The sequence below is a fragment of the Oxyura jamaicensis genome, chromosome 7, assembly GCF_011077185.1.
Source record: "Oxyura jamaicensis isolate SHBP4307 breed ruddy duck chromosome 7, BPBGC_Ojam_1.0, whole genome shotgun sequence".
In the NCBI taxonomy this organism is placed as follows: Eukaryota; Metazoa; Chordata; class Aves; order Anseriformes; family Anatidae; genus Oxyura; species Oxyura jamaicensis.
In genome coordinates this window covers 35243155-35262400 of record NC_048899.1, presented here as the reverse complement: position 1 = coordinate 35262400, position 19246 = coordinate 35243155, and the positions used below count along the sequence as shown (strand labels likewise).

General features: G+C 36.9%; 1 protein-coding gene across 7 annotated transcripts in view; it reads right to left on the bottom strand.

The window, feature by feature from the left end:
- Positions 1 to 9383: 9383 nt before the first annotated feature.
- The window catches only part of KYNU (kynureninase), a 59724-nt gene continuing 49861 nt past the window's right edge, over positions 9384 to 19246 (bottom strand). For all 7 annotated transcript variants that reach the window (XM_035332148.1, XM_035332151.1, XM_035332149.1 and 4 more), the window contains 4 exons: positions 16143 to 16195; positions 14563 to 14648; positions 11148 to 11378; positions 9384 to 9715 (listed from right to left, as the gene is read on the bottom strand). In XM_035332148.1, coding sequence (XP_035188039.1) covers positions 9563 to 9715; positions 11148 to 11378; positions 14563 to 14648; positions 16143 to 16195 — 523 coding nt within the window. In that variant the 3' untranslated portion in view covers positions 9384 to 9562. The remainder of the gene's footprint in view (positions 9716 to 11147; positions 11379 to 14562; positions 14649 to 16142; positions 16196 to 19246) is intronic.

The window sequence follows — 19246 nt, the reverse complement described above, 5'->3', positions numbered from 1 at the left end:
ACACACAGCACTGCTGTATTCTGATCCTCTAGATCCCCTAGATACAGGTTATCACAGAAAGATCCACTTAAAGCAACAACAGCAGGTGTCTGGTGTAAAGTCTTACATCTCTACTCTTCCCTGATTTTGGGGAGGGATTGGGAAATATATTAAAATACTGATTTATCAGACAGCTTTATACCTTCTGAGCTGTGAAAACGGTTCATCGTTCATCCACTTCTATTACATCTATTGCTACGAATGCTGCAACAGGTGGATAAAGTGAATCAGCATTTCAGAAGGCAAGTGGTTTCTAGGGTTAGGAAACATTTTTTTTTCAGGGTTTAGGAGTATTTTGGATTTAGGAAAAAGAGAGTTTAACACATGAGATGTGACACAACAGTCAGCAGTCCCCACTCCTTGGTTGTGGACATGAACAGGACCACTTTTCTGCTGCAACCTCTGTGTTTGTGAAGACTCGATTAACTACAGTCCCTTTAGCCTACTTCCCCACTCATGTTTCCAATGCACCTTTAATTCAAGATGCAGTTCTCTCGAGCCTTCAATTTCTTCTGAGCAAAACAGCACTGAATGTTAGGTCTGTTTGGAAAAATATCCCCTGCAAGGCTTTTTAATCCTGGCTTATTCTTCCCTTGGAGTGGGGTCTCCGAATCCAAGTTGCTCTTGTTACTCATTTCTCCACAGAGCCAAGAGATCTCCTGGTTGACCTTCAGCAGCATTTTCATGATGGAGGCACCAGCCCTTCTTCACTCATGCACAATCTTGCGTATCTAAAAAAGGACCTTAACGCAAAAAAAAATTAAGCATTATAGCTCTGCAGTGTATGTCATTATGATATACTGAATGCAAAGCAGCTGTTCTGAACAGATTTGGCATATAACAGGGGTAACGTAATTTGACACAAATCATTATGTTCGTTATATTAAATTAAGTAGATTAAAATTAGTCAGCAATGTTTCTTAAGATCATCTTACCCATAGATCGTTTTATTCTTATATCTAAGGTGTTATTTTTCTCCTCAGCATTCTGTGCGGAAAGCACATAAATGCCCAGATGATTAGAAGTATAAGCCCCTAAAATTCATGGCTGTTGAACCTCTTCCAATATAAGCAACTGAATAAAAGGTACTTAAGGGAAATAGAAAATGGCTTTTTTTTTTTTTTTTTTTTTTTCCTGATTTTTTGAAGACTGAATGATTTTTTTCCCATCCTACAGGAACAGATTCTGGACTAATTTTTCCAGCTAGAGGCTTTAAAGTCTAGAACTCAAACATCTTGTCCTCAGAGACAATGTCATCCAAGTTCAAAGGATGTATAGCCCTGAAATACTGATGTCTTGTTTCAGAGCTAACGTCTTTGCTTTCACTGAAAGTTTGATTTCATCAAATTAAACTCATAAATGAGAAAAAAAAATAGAAGCCAACACTGAACCTTGTGATTCTCTGAGAAAGAGCACACATACACACATATAGGTATAGATGTATGTATATACCATATGCATAACTGGCACATTTTTCAGTCATTTTCTAATATTTTTCCATGGTAGATGTTATTGTAGATTACATTTTTTTTCAGATGTTTTTGAAGAGCCTCTGAATTGCAAACAGTAGTCTTGCAAAGCATTGGTCTTAATGAACATCATTATAATTAAGAGCATGCTTTTCATAACTAAATATAAAAAGTTGTGTGCTTTTTTTTTCAAGTAAGTCTGGGTCTGATTACTGATGGAGGAACTTCAAGATCTGTTTTGCCAGTCATTTCAATATTCATTCAGAAAAATGTCAAGATAACAGACTTTAGCATGTAATTTTGGTGATTCATACTTTTTTTCTGGTCTTTTATCACTTCAGTTTTAATATCCAGTTAAAGCAAGAAAGTTTGAATAAAATAGGAATACTAATGAAAATGAAGCACACATATGCTACTTCCATACTTCTACAGAATTTAAGAATTTAAGATCTTCTGAAAAATTGACCCTTTGCATTATCCTTCATACATATCTGATACAAAGTAATAATCTTTGATTTACTAGTTAAACTTGAGAAGTTGAGAGCCATTTCTTTCCAAAATTTAGTGTGCTTGTCACTACTGCTTTGGTCCAGAAGGAATTTACCCTGTCTAACTCAAGTTCCTTCAACAACAGATGAAACTTAGATGACATAAATAGGTTTATAAAGTCATTAAATTAATTTGCCACTGAACTATGCTCAAACTAGAAGTCATAAATAATGATAGTGAATAGGATTTTCAGATCAGTCTGAGTCAAGGGCCAGTACTTTCTGTATGCCCCTATATGTGGTATATACCATTATCTTAATAAGCCACTTCTGCACAACTGTATGTTAAGCAGGATAAGAATTAAGAAAACAGAAAATACAATCAACCTGAAGCTCTGAAGTCTCAAACTGCTCTTTAACACATCTCCACAATGTGTAGAACTGAAACACTCAACACCAGGATGGTGAAGTGTTGAAATCAAGTTATGAATTGAGGTTCTCCACTGTGTGGAAAGGAAGCGAGGTGCCCTGGAGGCAGGCTGCATCACCAGCTGAGGGAATTGGTTTTCATCTGGGTTATCTACAACCCCTGCACTAAGCAGAGTTACCCTAAATTTAGCAGTGAAAAATAGGTCTAAACTCTTGCTCTGATCTGATTGTTATAGTTGAACCAGAAGTTCCCACAGGTGTCTCTGCCCACCCTGGTCCTACCAGACTTGTCTCATGTTTAACTAATTGAACATGACTCTTTTTTTGTTAATAAGCCCTCCAGGCTTGTACATCCTGGAAAGTGTCTCACAGCTTAGCAATAGCACTTTTGTTCCGTTTTGTCAGTTCCTCCTGGGTTCAATGGTTCTGGCATGTTTGCCCATCTCTCTAGGCTACAGCTCATGGGTTCCCTGCCTGCCCTCACCAACCACAGCCCTACACAACTGCAGCTGTTTGATAGCATCTAATTATAAAAATGGAAAAAAAAAAAAAAAAAAAAAAAGACTTCCCTTAGGCTGACAAAGGTGGAACCCAGAGGGCCCCCTTCCTGGGGTAATGCTCCCACCAGTAATCTCAGTAAGAGGTGGCTCCACCACACACTTCTCTACTAGAATAACTGTCATCACTCCAGTAGCCTTTTTTTTTTTTTTTTTTTTTTTTTTCCTGACAGGTTGCACTGACCATCATTTTCTCAATATTTGCCTTCACTGGGCTGCGCTGGAGACATATATACTGCCTTGGTCGTGGATCGTGGAAGGTTGATCCTTCAATTTCGTCCCATTCTATCAGATAAAACCTCTTTCCAAGCCGATGTACTGAAGAACTTTTAGGATAGTCTCTTATAAAAAAGTGTATGAGTGTATGTTATCATTACATTTACCCTTCATGCAACTGAAACTCAAGGAACAAAGAAGCTTATTGGCACATTTGTACCCTGCAAGAAAAGCTGGAATACCACTGCTGTTGATGTAATCGTACCTGACAAATCAGCTTATAGAGACCTTCTATATCTTAAGCTGGAGTTTTCCTTTCTCTTTCTCTACACAAAACCAAAGAAACCTGCTCTCATAGCTTCTACATCTTATGGCTGCCACATCAAAATCATTTTTCCAGTCTCAGTGATATAAAAACTCACCTGTGAAATTGGGAAAAATAACCATTTCAGATGCAACTGAGAGAACTCAGATATAGCTGAATAAGGACTTCCATGTTCACCCTATCTTTCTCTAAGGAGACCTTCAGCTATTTTTCTCTGTAGAAGGCAGCAGTACAGGAAAGTATAGGAGCATCCTTACAAATTTGCAGTCATTTCTTTTTAAGTAATCTAGATGCAAAGGACTGCTCTAAAAAGATAAACATAGGCAGAATTACTGACCACTCTTGACCACATTGGTTTAAACCAGATATTGCACACAACAGCATCTGAGCATTTTTCATAAACTTTCAGCTAAGACATTAGAATTGCTTCTACACCTTACTTGAAAAATGAGTATTTCTTAAAATTTCCTTTCACCTCCCAGGTGGAACTTCAAATAAAATACTCATTAAAAAGAAACATGGTGTCAGTATCCTAGGTGTACCTCGCTACTAAAATAAGTATGTTACAGGCGTGTTTCTACTGAGATTCATTAATAACATTTTAATAGGTCCCAATTCTTAACATCCTGTGCTCAAGCATCAGTGTGAATTTTGCAGATGTCTGCTGCCAGTTCTCCTTGCAAGAACGACCACCACACCAGGCTTACTCCTAGATAGTAAACCAAGGTGCCAGGCAAATTTGCAAAGCAGCAAAAGTGCAAATTGGTCTCAGGAAGCTTGATTCATACTCTATTACCACAAACGTACAGTAACACTTGTCCCACTCAAGACAGTCTCTTCAGCATCAGCACACTTGCTTCATGTTGCAATAGGGGAACCCATGAATTAGTCTGCAGCCTGCATGGATATCTACACAATCTATAATCTACCAGGCAGGTGGCATCCCAGAAGACATAATTTCTTTCAATCTGCAGTGGCATTGCCAGTGTGTGCTCTGTTACAAATAAAAATTTTCCTGTAGATACTTATATTTACACCTGACACTGTGATGGTAAGACTCTTATTTGCTTTTATTTCAAATGAAAGGTTTTAAGAGCTGTGTGGCCGCATGCTTATTTCAGAAGCCTGTATAAATCTTGCCCCACATGGGAGTAATTTTAAACGTATTAAATAAAATTTTAAAAAAATCTGTGTCTTCTACTTTGATGTAGCCTCCTAGGAGAAATAACTATCCTGGATATAAAACTTGGTCATGTTTTAACAACTTGATCATCTCTTTAAAATCTTTCAATAAAAAGTTTTAAAAAAAAGAACTTCTGCACTTAGCTACTTAGCTCAGATGATAAGAGGCCCTGTCCCCCACATATTAAAATATAGCAACTTTTTTGAGCATATACTTTAAATTCATGATTCGTTTTTTATTTTAAAGCCATTTTTTACCACTTGATTAATTGCTTAAAACTGTACACAAAGATAAAGGGAACTTTGAAATTCATACCTTGGAGTATTAACATGTACGCAGGACTGGATGTAAATGTCAGAGAGAAAAAAGATCTAATGAACTCTTTATTGGTGAAATACAGTATTGCAGCTGCCTAGAATTTTAAATGATTTGTAGCTAGCTCCATAACAAAATAACTACAGAAGTTTACTTACAGTGTGGACTCTCATTCAGCTTTTTTAATATCTTCTTCCTGTGTGGATAGAAGCCTTTTGTTTTGCTAGAACTTGTGGCCACTTCATTTTGTTGAAGTTTAGTGGATCCTCTTAACAGCCAAGTGTCCAGATGAAGGAGTAGAAAAAGAAAGAAAGAAAAAAAGGATAAAAGAAAAAAAGTACAACTGCAGAAGTATTTTTCTGTCTAGAAAATTACACCACCATAAGTTTTCCTTTTCCCTGATGTCTCCTCTGACTTAATAATGGCTTCAGGATTTAAATCCTTTGCTGCTATTGTGACTTCAAAGCCTTAAAACGGCAATTGAATGAAGTAGTTCATCTGTCATTATTCAAATATGAAGCAATTATGATGAAATAAAGATAGAATTCCATTGAGAAATGCTCCAATCAATTCTCACTTATATTTAACTAGAAACATAAAATGATGCTTAGAAGAGTAAGTTTAGGTAATAAAACTTGGAATATAAAGAAGTATAAATTACTGATCTATAACTTACTCATTTCTGAATAAGCTTTCTAAATACATTTCACAAATATTGACAAAAGTTTAGGTTTATGATGCAAAACTATCTCTCAGCTAGTCATAAAGTGTGACTAGCTTTTCAGAAACATATTTTCACTGGCTCACATGCTCAGAGGTTCAGATGGGAACCTACTGAGATTTTTAAGGGACTCTGAGCAGGTCATCTCACCCTTAAACAAGTCAGATCATGACATGTCGATTGGAGCTGGAACTAAAAGTGGGGTTTATAAGTAATAACTTACCTTGGCCATGTCTTCATTATATTGCTGCCACTGCTTTGATATCTACAAGTCCTGAAGAGCCTCTCTGGGGATTTAGCACTAGATGTCTCTTTTCAGCTTTATGGACCTATCCCTACCTCTTAACCTAGCGTTTCATGGGTAATTCCCACCTGTGTCCTGCTGTCCCTGCTGTATTTGGGAACAAAACTGTAACAACGTAACATTGATTGAAAAGTTAATTATTTCTTTCATTATTTTCCATCTTTTTTTTTTTTTTTTTTTTTTTTTTTTTTTCTGTAGACAACACATTTAGGGCCAAATTAATGTGTTTTTGTTTGTTTGTTTGTTTTCCCTACCTTTCTTTCTCTTCTCGTTTTTATTTAATCTATCATCTTCTTCTTGCTAATACTGCGCTGATAAAATGAAAGCAGAGTGGATTCTGCAGTAGTCAGACTAAGGACTCCCAGTATTTTACATCTTCACTTCTTCAAATGGTCCCATCTCATTCTCTGTCATGCAAAAAGCTCAAGTAAAAAAATAAATAACTGCCATACCTTTTTCTTCACTCAAAATATATTGTTCTCTTGGAAAACAAAAACATCCTTTTCTACTTAGGAAAGAGGACTGTCTTCTCTCTAGTCTTCCTTTGTCAAAACAAAGTAAAAGAAATGCACAAATAGATCCTATAGTATTCCTACCCCACAACTCCCTTCCTCCCTCTCCCCCCCCCCCCCCCTTTTTTTTTTCAACAATTATAATGGATTTAAGAGATCTGTACAGTATTAAATTGTGCTGTGTTGAAAAAGATCACATACAACCAGGGATCTATATATTCATGTTTATCTGCATTTTGTAGACTTTTTCTCATTCTACCTAGGTATCAATTTTCTGTCATCTACAGACACTGATGTGGTTGCAGTTTAATTTGAAAAAATGTAATTTCTTCAGACAATCCAAGAACTCAACATTAGCACAATTATAAAGCGGTAGTACTTAATGCTGAATTTTAAATCTGAGATGTAACTACCAGGAAACATTTAGAGTATGTACAATTAATTATTTCACACATAATTATTCCTGATATTACTCTAACTGCGATAACTTAGAGCATTTGAAAAAGCAGACTATTTTTTTTTTTTTTGTACTGAATTTCTTTCACTTGATATTCTCTCCCTAAATAATATGTAAAATACTGACACCTAATGTTAACTTTCAGTATTATTCATTTTGCAAAACTTGACGAGAACTAACGAAAGAACATGTAAAACTATTGCTTATGCTGTCATTTTGTTTAATTCTCCTTACTTCATGGAAATCACTTCCTGAATTTATGTATAATGCATACAAAAACAAGGAATCTTATGTTTATCTTCACAGCTCATAGGTAAAAGAAAAAGTAACTCAGCAAAGTTAAGTTTATGAATTTTGACCAACCCATTTTTATCAAATCCCTCAAAAAAAACACAGGTTTTTTATAAAGCCTCTCTGCCTGTAACCTGAAGCATTGCTGAAGGACAAAATATTAATGATTGCTTATTAATAATCTATCTCTCAAGAACCAGATTGTATAGATTCAGGAAGTATTTTACCCACCCTACATAATTCATTCTCCACAATCAGAGATACAAGGATTTTTCAGTTAGTGAATTTAATGCACATACCAAACTGCTCTGCCAGGCTGAAACCTGTAAAGTCACCATTTATCTCCCCATAACTTCCAATAAAGCTTGTCCAAACTTGATGTCTAAGTGCTATTTAGAAAGGGATTTGGATGTGCTTACTCTTCCTGGGTTTGCCTCACAACCAAAGCGCAGCTGAAATCTAGATAAGGTATTTTATAATACGACTAGTGTGACATCTGGATTTATATAAAGCTTGCTTAATTTTACAGTAAAGACCTAAGTGGGTGTTAGCCAGAGCTGAATAGAAGCGCAAGTGCTTCAAAGGTACTGGCAGTGAAATAAACTATTTTTCACTAGTGTGGACTGTCAGTTTCATATTCAGTGCTTTTCTCATCAACAGTCACTTTATGGAAAGTTGTCCTTTTCTAAGATTGTGTCACTAGCAGATGAAAGTAGCTGTGCTGCAGATGTACATACAAAAATAAAACCCCAGCTACTGAAACACAGATACCTGGTCTGCAACACAATGGGACAGTCTCAGCTGAATCAAGGACAGATGACGTCAATGCAATCAAAACCTCTTGAGTGAGCCAGAGCTTTCCCAGTGATTAAGACTCCTGTGTTATTCTTTATAACAATATTCTTGTCTAAGAAGCTCTTCTAACTTTTCATAGTTGCTAAAAATACTAACTAATGCTTTATTTGCAGTCCTTTCAGCTCTCCTCTACATGCTACAACTGATGAAATAGGTATTATTGTGGCAGGTCTTTTAAAACTACCCTTCTTGAGGGAATTTTAAAGGGCAGGCAGACACTGCAAATGTTTCCCCACTGCAGGAGCCCTAACATGCACTGGGAGATGCTCAAAAAGTGTAAGAATTTCAAACTGCAAAAATGCCCTCAAGCCAAAACACTGAAGTAGCCCAAATTTCTTTCCACAAATCCTTTTTCACTCTTAAAGTGGGCTAAAAAGTACTACCAACAGTAATTTTCTAAGTGTATCAAACCAATAATCATTAGAGAGAAAGGCTTACAGATAGCTCATTCTTGAAGAAAAGGTACATGCTGAATGGCTAGAAACTTAGGTGCTCTGTAGCCCAGTACATCGAGGTTTTATTTATGTCTTAAAACTACTCTGGGTAAAGTGTTGGTTAAATGTAAGTAATTTTTCTTCATTGCTCCTAGCCGTCTAGTGCAAATCTCTGTAAAAATTTGGGCCACACTAAGTTAACAGTGGGATATTTTGCTGCTGCTGAAACAATCCAGAGTTCATTTCGCCTAATCCGAAATAAGCCTTGTTAAAACCTTGTGCTCATGCAGTACACTGGGTTACATGAATTTAAAATCGTTCTCAGCTTTCTCAAGACTATCATCTTCAAAATGACTTCCTAGAAATATAAAGAGAAGATGTATTGGTTTAGGCAGCTGTATCACAGGAAAGAAGGTATCTGTAGTGTAAAGTCATTCTTCAATTATATCATTAATTAACCAAATTTGGGGGCCCTTTGAAAAAGTCAGTATGCAACAATTTTTAAACAACTAATTGTTCAACTTTAGTCTTCTAGTAAACCATGTACTTTAAATAGGACTGATAAATTAAAAAAGTAAATTGGACTGTATCTTTTAACTGTTAGTGATTTGTCTATTTTCCACTTTTTATTATGCATCGTTTTTATAATAAAGGGATTTTTTTTTTTTTTCATTCTAGTTGATAGCAATTCTTCCATGCTTCTCAAAGCTAATGTAATAAAACTACATAAAATGTTTAAGAAAAACCCCATTAAAATATACAAAGCATACTAATTCACGAAGTCAAAGTCAAAGCAGAGTGGAAATATGAGCTTTAATAAAACTATGTCTGTAGTAAATAACTATTCAAGCACAGTCATTTTTTTGCAAATTGCATGGGATATAGCTTAGTCTACTCGAAGCAAGGAATCGCTCAGCGGGATAAATGCATCTTAGTCAGAAATAGATTAAAAGATACAGCTGAGCCATCAATAAGAACCAGATAGCGCAGTATTGTTTGCTGTTTGTTTTGAAGATGTAATTGCAGATCCCAGGATTTCAATAAATCTGTGCACATCATGGAAAGAATTGTAGAGAGGAACTGGGGCAACACGAAGAGCATTTGGTTCTCTCATGTCACACTGCAAAATAGAAAGGGAACGCTTAGTAAATTCAGGTCACTAATTTATTTGTTAAGCCATATGTTTAAGTGTCATCCTTGTCTTCACAGAGTTACACCAAGGAAGAACAGTATTTAGGCAGACGTGAAAGCTTTGGGACACCAAAGAAACTACCTTGAGGAGCAATGTTGTGAAGAATATAGCAAGGAGAGCGGTGTGTGGTCAATAAAAAAGGATGAAAGGCTTGGGACTGGCAGGACTCTGGTAGTGCCATTCAAATGCTCAGAACTGGCTATGCAGCCCTGGAATTTATGCTAAGGTCTACCTTAGAACCTAAAGCAACCCATGGCTGACGACGTGTATAGGTGCCAAAATCACCATTGCAAAATAGAAATATCCCTTCCAGTAAGACAGAGTGTCTTGTTCTAAGGATACAAGTAATTCCACAGGGCTTACAGTATTTTTTTTTCTGCCCTTTGTGAATTTAAACATTTTGCTGAATAGAATAATCTCTCATATTTGAGGCACACTACTGCATTGTGAAGACAAGCCAACAGCATAAGGCCCTGTGCCCTCTTAAAAGCAGCAGTTCCTGGAATTCCCTGGCAGCACCAAAACAGCAGCATATTTCGCCTATAAGAGCTGCCCTTTGGGAACATGAGTCACCAGCAGAAATAAAACTCATATATCATTTATATGGCATTACACTATCAGCCTCACCTTCTAAGTCACCAAATGTATAGTCTTAAATTTAGCTTTTATTGGTTTTGAGCAGTGCTGACACCAGTAACCATGCCGTTACATGGCACCACCGGTCAGTGGCCTCTTTTTCTCAAGCACTAAAACACACCTTTAAAGAAATGACAGTGTTTTAATTTGTCCAGCCTGATGCCTTGCAAAGAGCAGGTCAGGAGAGGGAGTGGTGGAGGCTGAGAGCTCCTTGCTAGTGCTGGGCCATAGGCATGTGAACTGTGGGGGTGAGGATGGAGATAGCCACCTGAGCTCTGTTTGCTGCTGGAGGGCAGGTAAGTGAGGAGCTACCAAATGGGACTGGGACCTCACATTTCAGGTGCAAATTTCTCTTTTTTGACATGCTCATATATTTTTTTTTAATTTATTTTATTTTTTTTTCCAGTGTTTCTCCTTTATCCTTCAAAGCTGTAATGACTGCACCATCATGCAACAGGAAAGCAGCTTTACCCCTCAGCAGAGACTTCTGGGTGACAATCACGGAAGTATTGGAAATTAAGCCATAGAGAAAGGACAATCTGAAGACTAACAAATAATTTATGAAATAACACTACTTGCTTGATCATTACTATGTAAGCAATTTTCATCACTCCAAGTCTTTTTTGGCCTTATATGAGATTATATATGAATGAAAGGCAAATGATTATTTCGGTATGGCATATGCTCGCAAAACAGTGAATAAGATGAAGTTTGATTTACTCACAGCTACTCCTCTCTTCTCCAGCTCTTTAAACACAGACTTGATTGGAAGGGAAAAAGATAATGTGAGTTGGCATCCTCTTTCCTCAACCCGAGATGGTGTGATTATTTTTACAAAGGGCTTCTCTGGATTTGTTTTATCTTCACTGTAGTAATGTTTTATCAGGTATTCCAAGTAGCCAGTAAGCAGAATAGATTTTCTCCTCAGTGCTTTCATTGTAGTTTGACCAAAAACCTGTAATGATCTTAAATCATTACTATGGAATGCATTGCTACAGAAAATATAAAGAGAGCAAAGATGACCAAGGCCATTTCTGACCTTTCTAATAAATTAGATAGTTTTGATGACCTGGGGACCAGACTCTGTCATTTGTATTTTGCTGAGTAGCAGATTTCTCCATACATACTGCCTTTAAAATCAAGTGCTAACATCAGATAGATACTGTACATAAACTTGGCAAGATACGGCTTTTGGACACACAGGACAACATTATTACTTTTAGATAATGAAAGACAATTCTGTCTGCTGTTAAGGATTTCTATATACGTTGTACTTAAATGAATTTGCACATAAACAGTTTCCATTTGCATATCTGAAGGTGATCCACAAATTCTCTATACATAAAACAGGACTGCATCAAACAAAAATCACAAGTTTTTTGTGACTCAAGTAAAGCCAAAGGCCAAGACAAACATGACTAATCTACAAACTCACTTTTGAAGGCACTAAATTTGTTTTTATTTTACTGTTTTACATCCTGTTTTTCAGGCTCTGTCTCTGCTAGTTCACATGAAGAAAAAAATTATTTGATTCTGGTTTAACAGCTCTGTGCTTTTATTCAGCTACAAGAACTGGTGAGCTCAAAAAATAAAATAGAAATAAAAATACATTAGAACATCATGAAATGTGAAAAAGTGGTTGCTTAACCATGGCAGTTGCTTTGTCAGACAAACAAGTACAAACAATGTAGCACAACAGTTTGGGAAGGGGAGAGGGCCAGGCAGCTCCTGCTCCTCTCCTGCCTGTACTCATGGAAAGGCGCAATTACAGAGAACAATGGAAAATGTGACCCTGGAAAAAACTAATCCCTGCCTTCCCCAAGCCCTTCCTTTTCCCATGCAAGTAGTTGTAGGAAAAAAGTGAGAGTATATAGACATCTAAGTACCTGACCATCTCTACAAATCAGATTGCAGCTACATAGTTGTGATACAGCTGCTAAGACAATTATGCCTCTGCTGACTGCAGCTGCAAAATCAGAGGCAAGGCAGAGGTTCTGCACAAAAATCCATGATTGTCCTTCTCAGAACATCTCTGCTCCTGACTGAAGGAGTCACACTTTTAATGTTACCGATATAATCACAGATAATTACTTCACACACACCTCAAAGAGTGAATAAAGAGGTAACTAAGAAGTTCCACTCCAAATACGACAAAGTTCGTTTTCCAGCAGCATCTGGATTTTTTTTTTTTATTTTTTTTAGAATATCCCACTTATTACTCTACAATGCTATCACAACTACTAAAGAGGGCACAAAACCAAAAGCCCCTACACTTTCTTTCTCTATTCTGAGCTAACAAAATATGGCTGCTATAAGACAAGCTTTGCAGCCACAGAAACAAATGTGACAGGGACCAGAGCCACCAGCAGTCATTACTTGCACAGGTCAACAAAAATGCAGAGATGCTTCCCTCACCACGCAGGCTGGCAGAGTGCACACATGACCATTTAGCTCGTTACTGAAGGTAAAATGGAGACCTGTCTCCAACTCCTCTGGGCTTTGCAGCAGTATGAAGGATGGAGCTCCTTCGGCTGCATGCAAAAAAATCTGTTTGCTCAAGCTTTGCGCAAGGAATATTTGGCCTCCTGGGTAAAATTTTGGAAAAAGATCTTTTAAATGGGGCTGTAGAGCGCTCCCCTTTTTTCCATAAAAGGGAGCAGCTACTGCCATAACAGTCACTTTAAGCATTATTGAGGAATAACATGCATTAACACTTGCAGTTTTCATTGTTTCCATTGGAAACACTGCCTTCTGTTTAATGTGTCCCAGTGAAGGTGGCATGCAATTTCACCAGCCATCTCTTGCCAGACATGAAAACTATTTTGTTTCCCACTGTATTAGAGCAATTAGCACTGGGAAATCCTGGCTGTGCCAAAAGGTAATGCAGGCATGGAAAGGGGAGGCGATGGAAACTGCTCAGCCCTCATTGTTTGAGGGTCCCTGCTGTGGGCTAAATGACATCAACCCGCACAAACTGGAGCACTGACAATCTGGGTCATAGCAGAATAGCTTTCAGCTTATCTCGAAGGTCACATAAAGTTTAAAAATATATTGGATGTTTAAGGACTAACAAAATAAATTGTCAGGCAGAACAAGACGCATTGCTGTGCCCTTTGCAGTCCTTCAGCATTGCATGTAAGCTGGTGAGAGCACAATTGGCAATTTTCTGACTTTGTTTGCTTAAAATACTGCTTTTTCAGTAAATAAAGAAGAGGGATGTACAGTGTACAGACATTGCTCTTTGTACCAGCATCAGCTTTGCTGTTACACTAACATTAATGGAATGCTGGCAGAAATAAATTCCTCTCATTACGCTGCTGCAAAACCATGTTAACCAAGGCTGGCTTGAAAAGCAGCTTAGGAAAAAATTTACTACAGGGAGGTTTGTGTACAACCATCCTTTTCATCCCCAAATACCAGAAGTCCAGTACTTCAGGTGTGAACCACCCATAAGAGAAACTCTAAGCTGGGATACATGTGAGGCTCTGCGCCTGTGGCCACCAAAAAACTAATGAAGAGATGAAAGGCAAAAGTCCAGATCCACAGCACATTCATGAACTGTCCTTTTAGGAAGTATTAACAGACAGTTTTTGTCTTTTCTGTTTGTGATGGAAAGGACTACAGTGGATGACATTCACAGAGCTGTCAGTTCTTTTGGGCTCCAGGACACCCAGTAGCCCCATCTGCTTTTTCATAAAAGAGCTCGTCTGTTTGGCACAGTGAAATACAAGTAGAAGCAACTCTCCATGCAGCCTTCCACGATTCCTTCCCAGGAAAATCTCTATTGGTGTCCTTCACACAAGTTGCAGAGAAGCAAGCTCTGAATGTCTGTGCCAGAAAAGCTGCGCTTTGCATTGAGCCCCTAAAAACCTAACATTGAGCCCTGTCCAAAAGCTGAAGCTGCAAACTTCATGGATCCTAAATCTGACAGCAAAACTTGTGAGAAAAGTAAAAGAATGAGTATGATTTTACAAGTCTTGGTTTCTCAGTTTTGTTGTTGTTGTTGTTTCCAAACTTGGCTTTTTAGTTTTTCTGGACTTTATTTTATTTATTTATAAGGGACACAGCAATAAAATCCATAACTTTCCATTAACATTTTATACTCTTAAATTCTGGCTCAAAATAAAGCAATTACTTACCTCTAAGCTAGCTTGCAGAGCGCAGACCAGTAAAATTGGTGGATTTGATAACCGAAATCCATTAATTCCTTCGCTTAGTTGTAATTCTGGAAAATGAATAACTTATATTAGTGTTTTTGATTTCTTCCCTTTAATGGATCAGACCTTATCTTGAAGTCCATCCTCATGCAATAAAATATTTCACTAACGTGGCCTGTAGGAATCGCTCATTAAAAGGAAATAGTAATCTATTCACAGCTAATACTTTTAACTTTGAGAGAAGCCCAATTTTATCCAGCGAAAGACCTCATTAGTGGCTTCATGGGAACTAGAGAACTGCAATTAATTTGTTTAAATGGTGTGTGTTAAAACCACCTTTACACTTGAATCTCTTTTACCACTGGCATAAACCAGAGAAATTCCAAGTCAGCAGAGGCATGCTCATGAGAAGCCACGGTGCATGATCAGGGAATCACGTTCCTTGACTTTATTAAACTGACGAGACACATGGGAGACTGCATATGCAGCTAAGTGTAGCTTCAGGCCACGTATAGAAGTTGCATAGACTTTAGGCTGTGAAATTTCACAAAATCCATTTAATAAAGCCATAAAGCTTCGCTGTAAGTTCTGTGTCATCATTTATATTTCATGCTTCAGCACCAGAGCAAGAGGATGCTGTGGAGGAAATGCTCTTCACGCACAGCAGACTGGCTAATTTTATAATGATTATTGCCCAACTTCTGCCTCGCAACTGTCTGTGGAAATGAATAAGCAACATTCTTCTTCTTCTAACAGTATTTCAAGGTAATTTGCGTCTCCTTCTGGGGTTCTATAAAGCCACTCTTACATGTGGTCAGAAAACAAAGACCAGACTTAAACTATTAGAGAGGTGTTCACCAGCCAAAGTCACATCAGTAGGGGCTGCCACAGAAAATTAGAAATATACTGAAACCAAAACAACCGATCAAAACAAAAAGCTCCTTTCTTCCTCCTGATCCCTCAGGGTTGTCTCTCTGCCATATCTTTAAAAGGAGAGGAAGATTATAACTGGCAGTTTAGAAAGGAGTCCTCATCTCTCATTGTGCTTTGGGACAATAAATACTGAGTTTACTTCAGAGCAGGTTTGGTTTTGTCTTATATTCCCTCCATCATTAGTGCAAAGGATTTAAAGATGTTGAAACATAAGAGCAATTGCACAACTTATGTCAGGCGTCTTTACCACTTCTCATTAATTCCAGTGGAACTAATCCCAAAGTGAGATATCTAAGATTCACATTTACCCATGTGAGTAACAGAATCTCACTCCTCAGAGCTTATGAGTTTAAAAAGATTCAAAACTTCCATCCATAGTCTACATCTGCATCTTGTCAGCAAAATGTCTGGAAACAGACAGTCAGACCCATATGCTCAGACACCTAATTTATTCCATTTATTTTATTGACTTCACTGTATTCCATATTTAGGATGAGTTTAGCTTAATATCTTTAAAGTAAGCATGAAAGCACAAAGGTCTATCCTTCCTACTCAAACTTCTGCAAAAGCTATGCTGGCTGTATATAAATATGTCAGATCAGGTAAACTGAAATTGTAAAAGTACATACTGTTTTCCATGAGGAATCGTGTTTTGAAGTCATGACCCCACCAGCCAATTAACCTAAAATTTTGCAAAGTAAATGATTAGCAATCCAAGGCTTAAGAAATACATATACTTCTAATAGTACTTCTAACAATAGCATAAAACCACAATATAATCTATAAATAGGAAACACTAAAAACTTAAAGAGAAATTTCTAGACAATAAAATTAACAATGAACGATAAAATGTACCGCATCTTTCAAATTAACTATTGATTCCTGACGATACCCATTTTGTCTGAATTCATTTTACAAAATGAAAAATAAAACAGAAATATTTCCTCTGTTTTGTTCCAAAGCATTAAACTTAACCTCCCTAAACTTACTTTAATGAACATTGAAACTTAAAAGGAACTATAAAATCTGACTTGGTCTCACCAAGCAAAGGAATTAGTGATGGGCAGCAGACGGCCAACAGGGCCTCAGTAGGAAGTTTGTGCTGGCATTGCTATTACCTTGCAATATGAGCTCTGGAATAAACTTTTCTTCTCTTGAATTGAGCATATTATTCCAAAAAAAGATTATTTAAAATGAAAATGAACCAACTTAATCCAAAAAAACAGACTTTTTAGATCATCTCCAGGGGGAGAAAAAAAAAATATTACTTTGAATATCATTTATGCAAGCTTTTTAAATTAAGGTGACATTAGATTATCCATATATTCAATTTTTTTAAAAAAATACATTCAAGTATATCACTACAAATGGTTTTCTGAAGCAGCTGGATGCACTGAAGCTCCCCATGTTGCAGATGAAGTCAATATTGCAAAACCAAGAATTTTTTCTTCCTATCTCCATTTGATATTGTACTTCTTAGATAGTAACATCGTTGACTAATCACATCAGTATTACTTGAAAATTCCCATGCATCAATACTATTAGGAAGCTGCCACCTCTGACTCCTCTCTGACCATCTAAGATCTCCAGGGATGGATGTATAGACATTTCTCTCAAGGTTTTTACTCAGTTTTCTCTACGCTGGGTAGCAGAGCTGTTAGGTATGAACCCTAGCAAGTGTTCAAAATTTCTAACAGGAAAAAAAAAAAAAAAAAAAAAAAAAAAAAAAAAACTAGAAGTAAAACTCATGGTAGATCAGCTTTTCTGGAAGTAAACAAGGAAATAGAAAGGCATTGCATCTTTCTAAAGCAGGAACATTTCTTTGCAGCGTGCTTAGAAGAGGTTAGCTCTACAAAATGAAGACCACATTTGAGTTAAAGACTTGTTTTATGAATACTGCATAGTGTAAAATAAAGTACTTCGTATTTCTGTATAACTTCAGTTTTATGTTTACTTCTATGAACGGCTCTGAGTGCCGCATCCAAACATAGAGTACACAAAAAAGCATGGATTTTTTTTATTGTTGTGATGCTTTTACTGTTGTAAGACCCATGAAAATCAATAGTGCAATATACATTCATTTCAAATGAGATATTATATTGCCAAAATGAATATGCCCAATATAAAATATATCGCAGCTTCTACCCAAGTGACTCAGTTACTGATGATTTGAATCATAAAAGATATTCCAGCTATTTAATACGCACTGTATAATATCTATAGGACATTTCACTGTAGACTATAAATACTATATGTTACTACAACATACTACTAATATCAATGACACGTTACATGAACTCCAAAAGTTTTAAACAGCAGAAGAATATGTGAACTACATTTGGACTATTACTTGGTAGCAAGGAGAAAAAAATAAGATGCTCTATTTGGACTGCATCCTACAGTTAAAGATAAAATGAACATCAACCAGAATACTGCCCCAGTAAAACCCAATGAGAAGCACTCTGGTTGTGTTTCTAGAGTTCAAAACATGCTAACTCTGAAGCTGGCTTAAAATCAGACCTCTGCTGCAGCATCATGTTTACAGCTTGGAAAATGAAGTTTCAGAACTTTTCCAAACTGACAGAATGAAGATTTTTTTAAAGACAGTTTTAGCTGTCTTGCCCTTTCCTACCATTTTTTTTTTTTTAAAATTTTATTTTAATTTTTGGCTGTTCAAGAACTTCAAAGGTGTCACTACAGGATGTGCACTTTGAGGCAGCTCTGGTCCTACACTATCATTGATCTAATGGTCCATATGGATGTCATATTATTTGACATTTAAGTTGACAGGCTTCAAAGTGTTGAATCTAAAATCTTTACAAATTAGCAATTTGGTGTTTACAATTTTCTGTGAAAATTTTGAAATGAGGGTTGCCACTGCTATGCCAAATTTCAACCTGTTATGATGGGAAATAGCTAAGGTGTTAAATCCCAAACATAAGGCTTTAAAAACGCTCTCTAAAAATAATAGGCAATAAAACTGCACATTAAGATGCTGCAGTAAAATTTCTTATTAAAGAGTTGTTACTCTGCATGCAAAATGAGTTTTTTTGAAATGCAGTCACCATTTTGATTATTCTTGCTTCGAAAAACAAAGACACCAAGATCTAAATTGATTTGGAATTCCAAACCATAATCTTTGCAAAATGGTTTGGAAGGACCTCAAAAGCCTCCTTCAATGCTCTTGTATTTAAAACACCTTAGACTTTTTGGTAACTGGACTCCAGAGTTAAAATATTTTCACTGCAAATAAAACCCATTTTGTGAAGTGTATTAAAAATTAGTGCATCTGGGGGGAAAAGAGATTCATTTTGCAATCATTCCACTATAATAATGTTTTACCAGCCACTGCCCTTTATTTGCAGATGTATCTACACTTAGCACTTGTCCAGTTTCGTCATAGCACTAATTGAAATGGCTGTCCCAGCAGTGTCTGGCTCACGGTGTGTGCCAGGATGACATCTGGTCACCTGTCCCAGGTAGCCAGGTGCTCCTGAAGTGCTTCTGCAGCTAACTTCTCTCCATCTGGCAGCAAAAATGGATGTGAAACCCACTGCTGGCATGTCAAAAAGGAGAGTAAGTTAGCACCAGAAGACCTGCGGGTTTTTTGTGGAATGCACATACCTATACAAACCTTCTTCTGTAAGAGAGTAACTTTTAAAATAAAGTAACACATTGCTCTATTTTATCCCGCAAACAAAACCCATGTCTCCATCATTTGAAAGCACTGAAA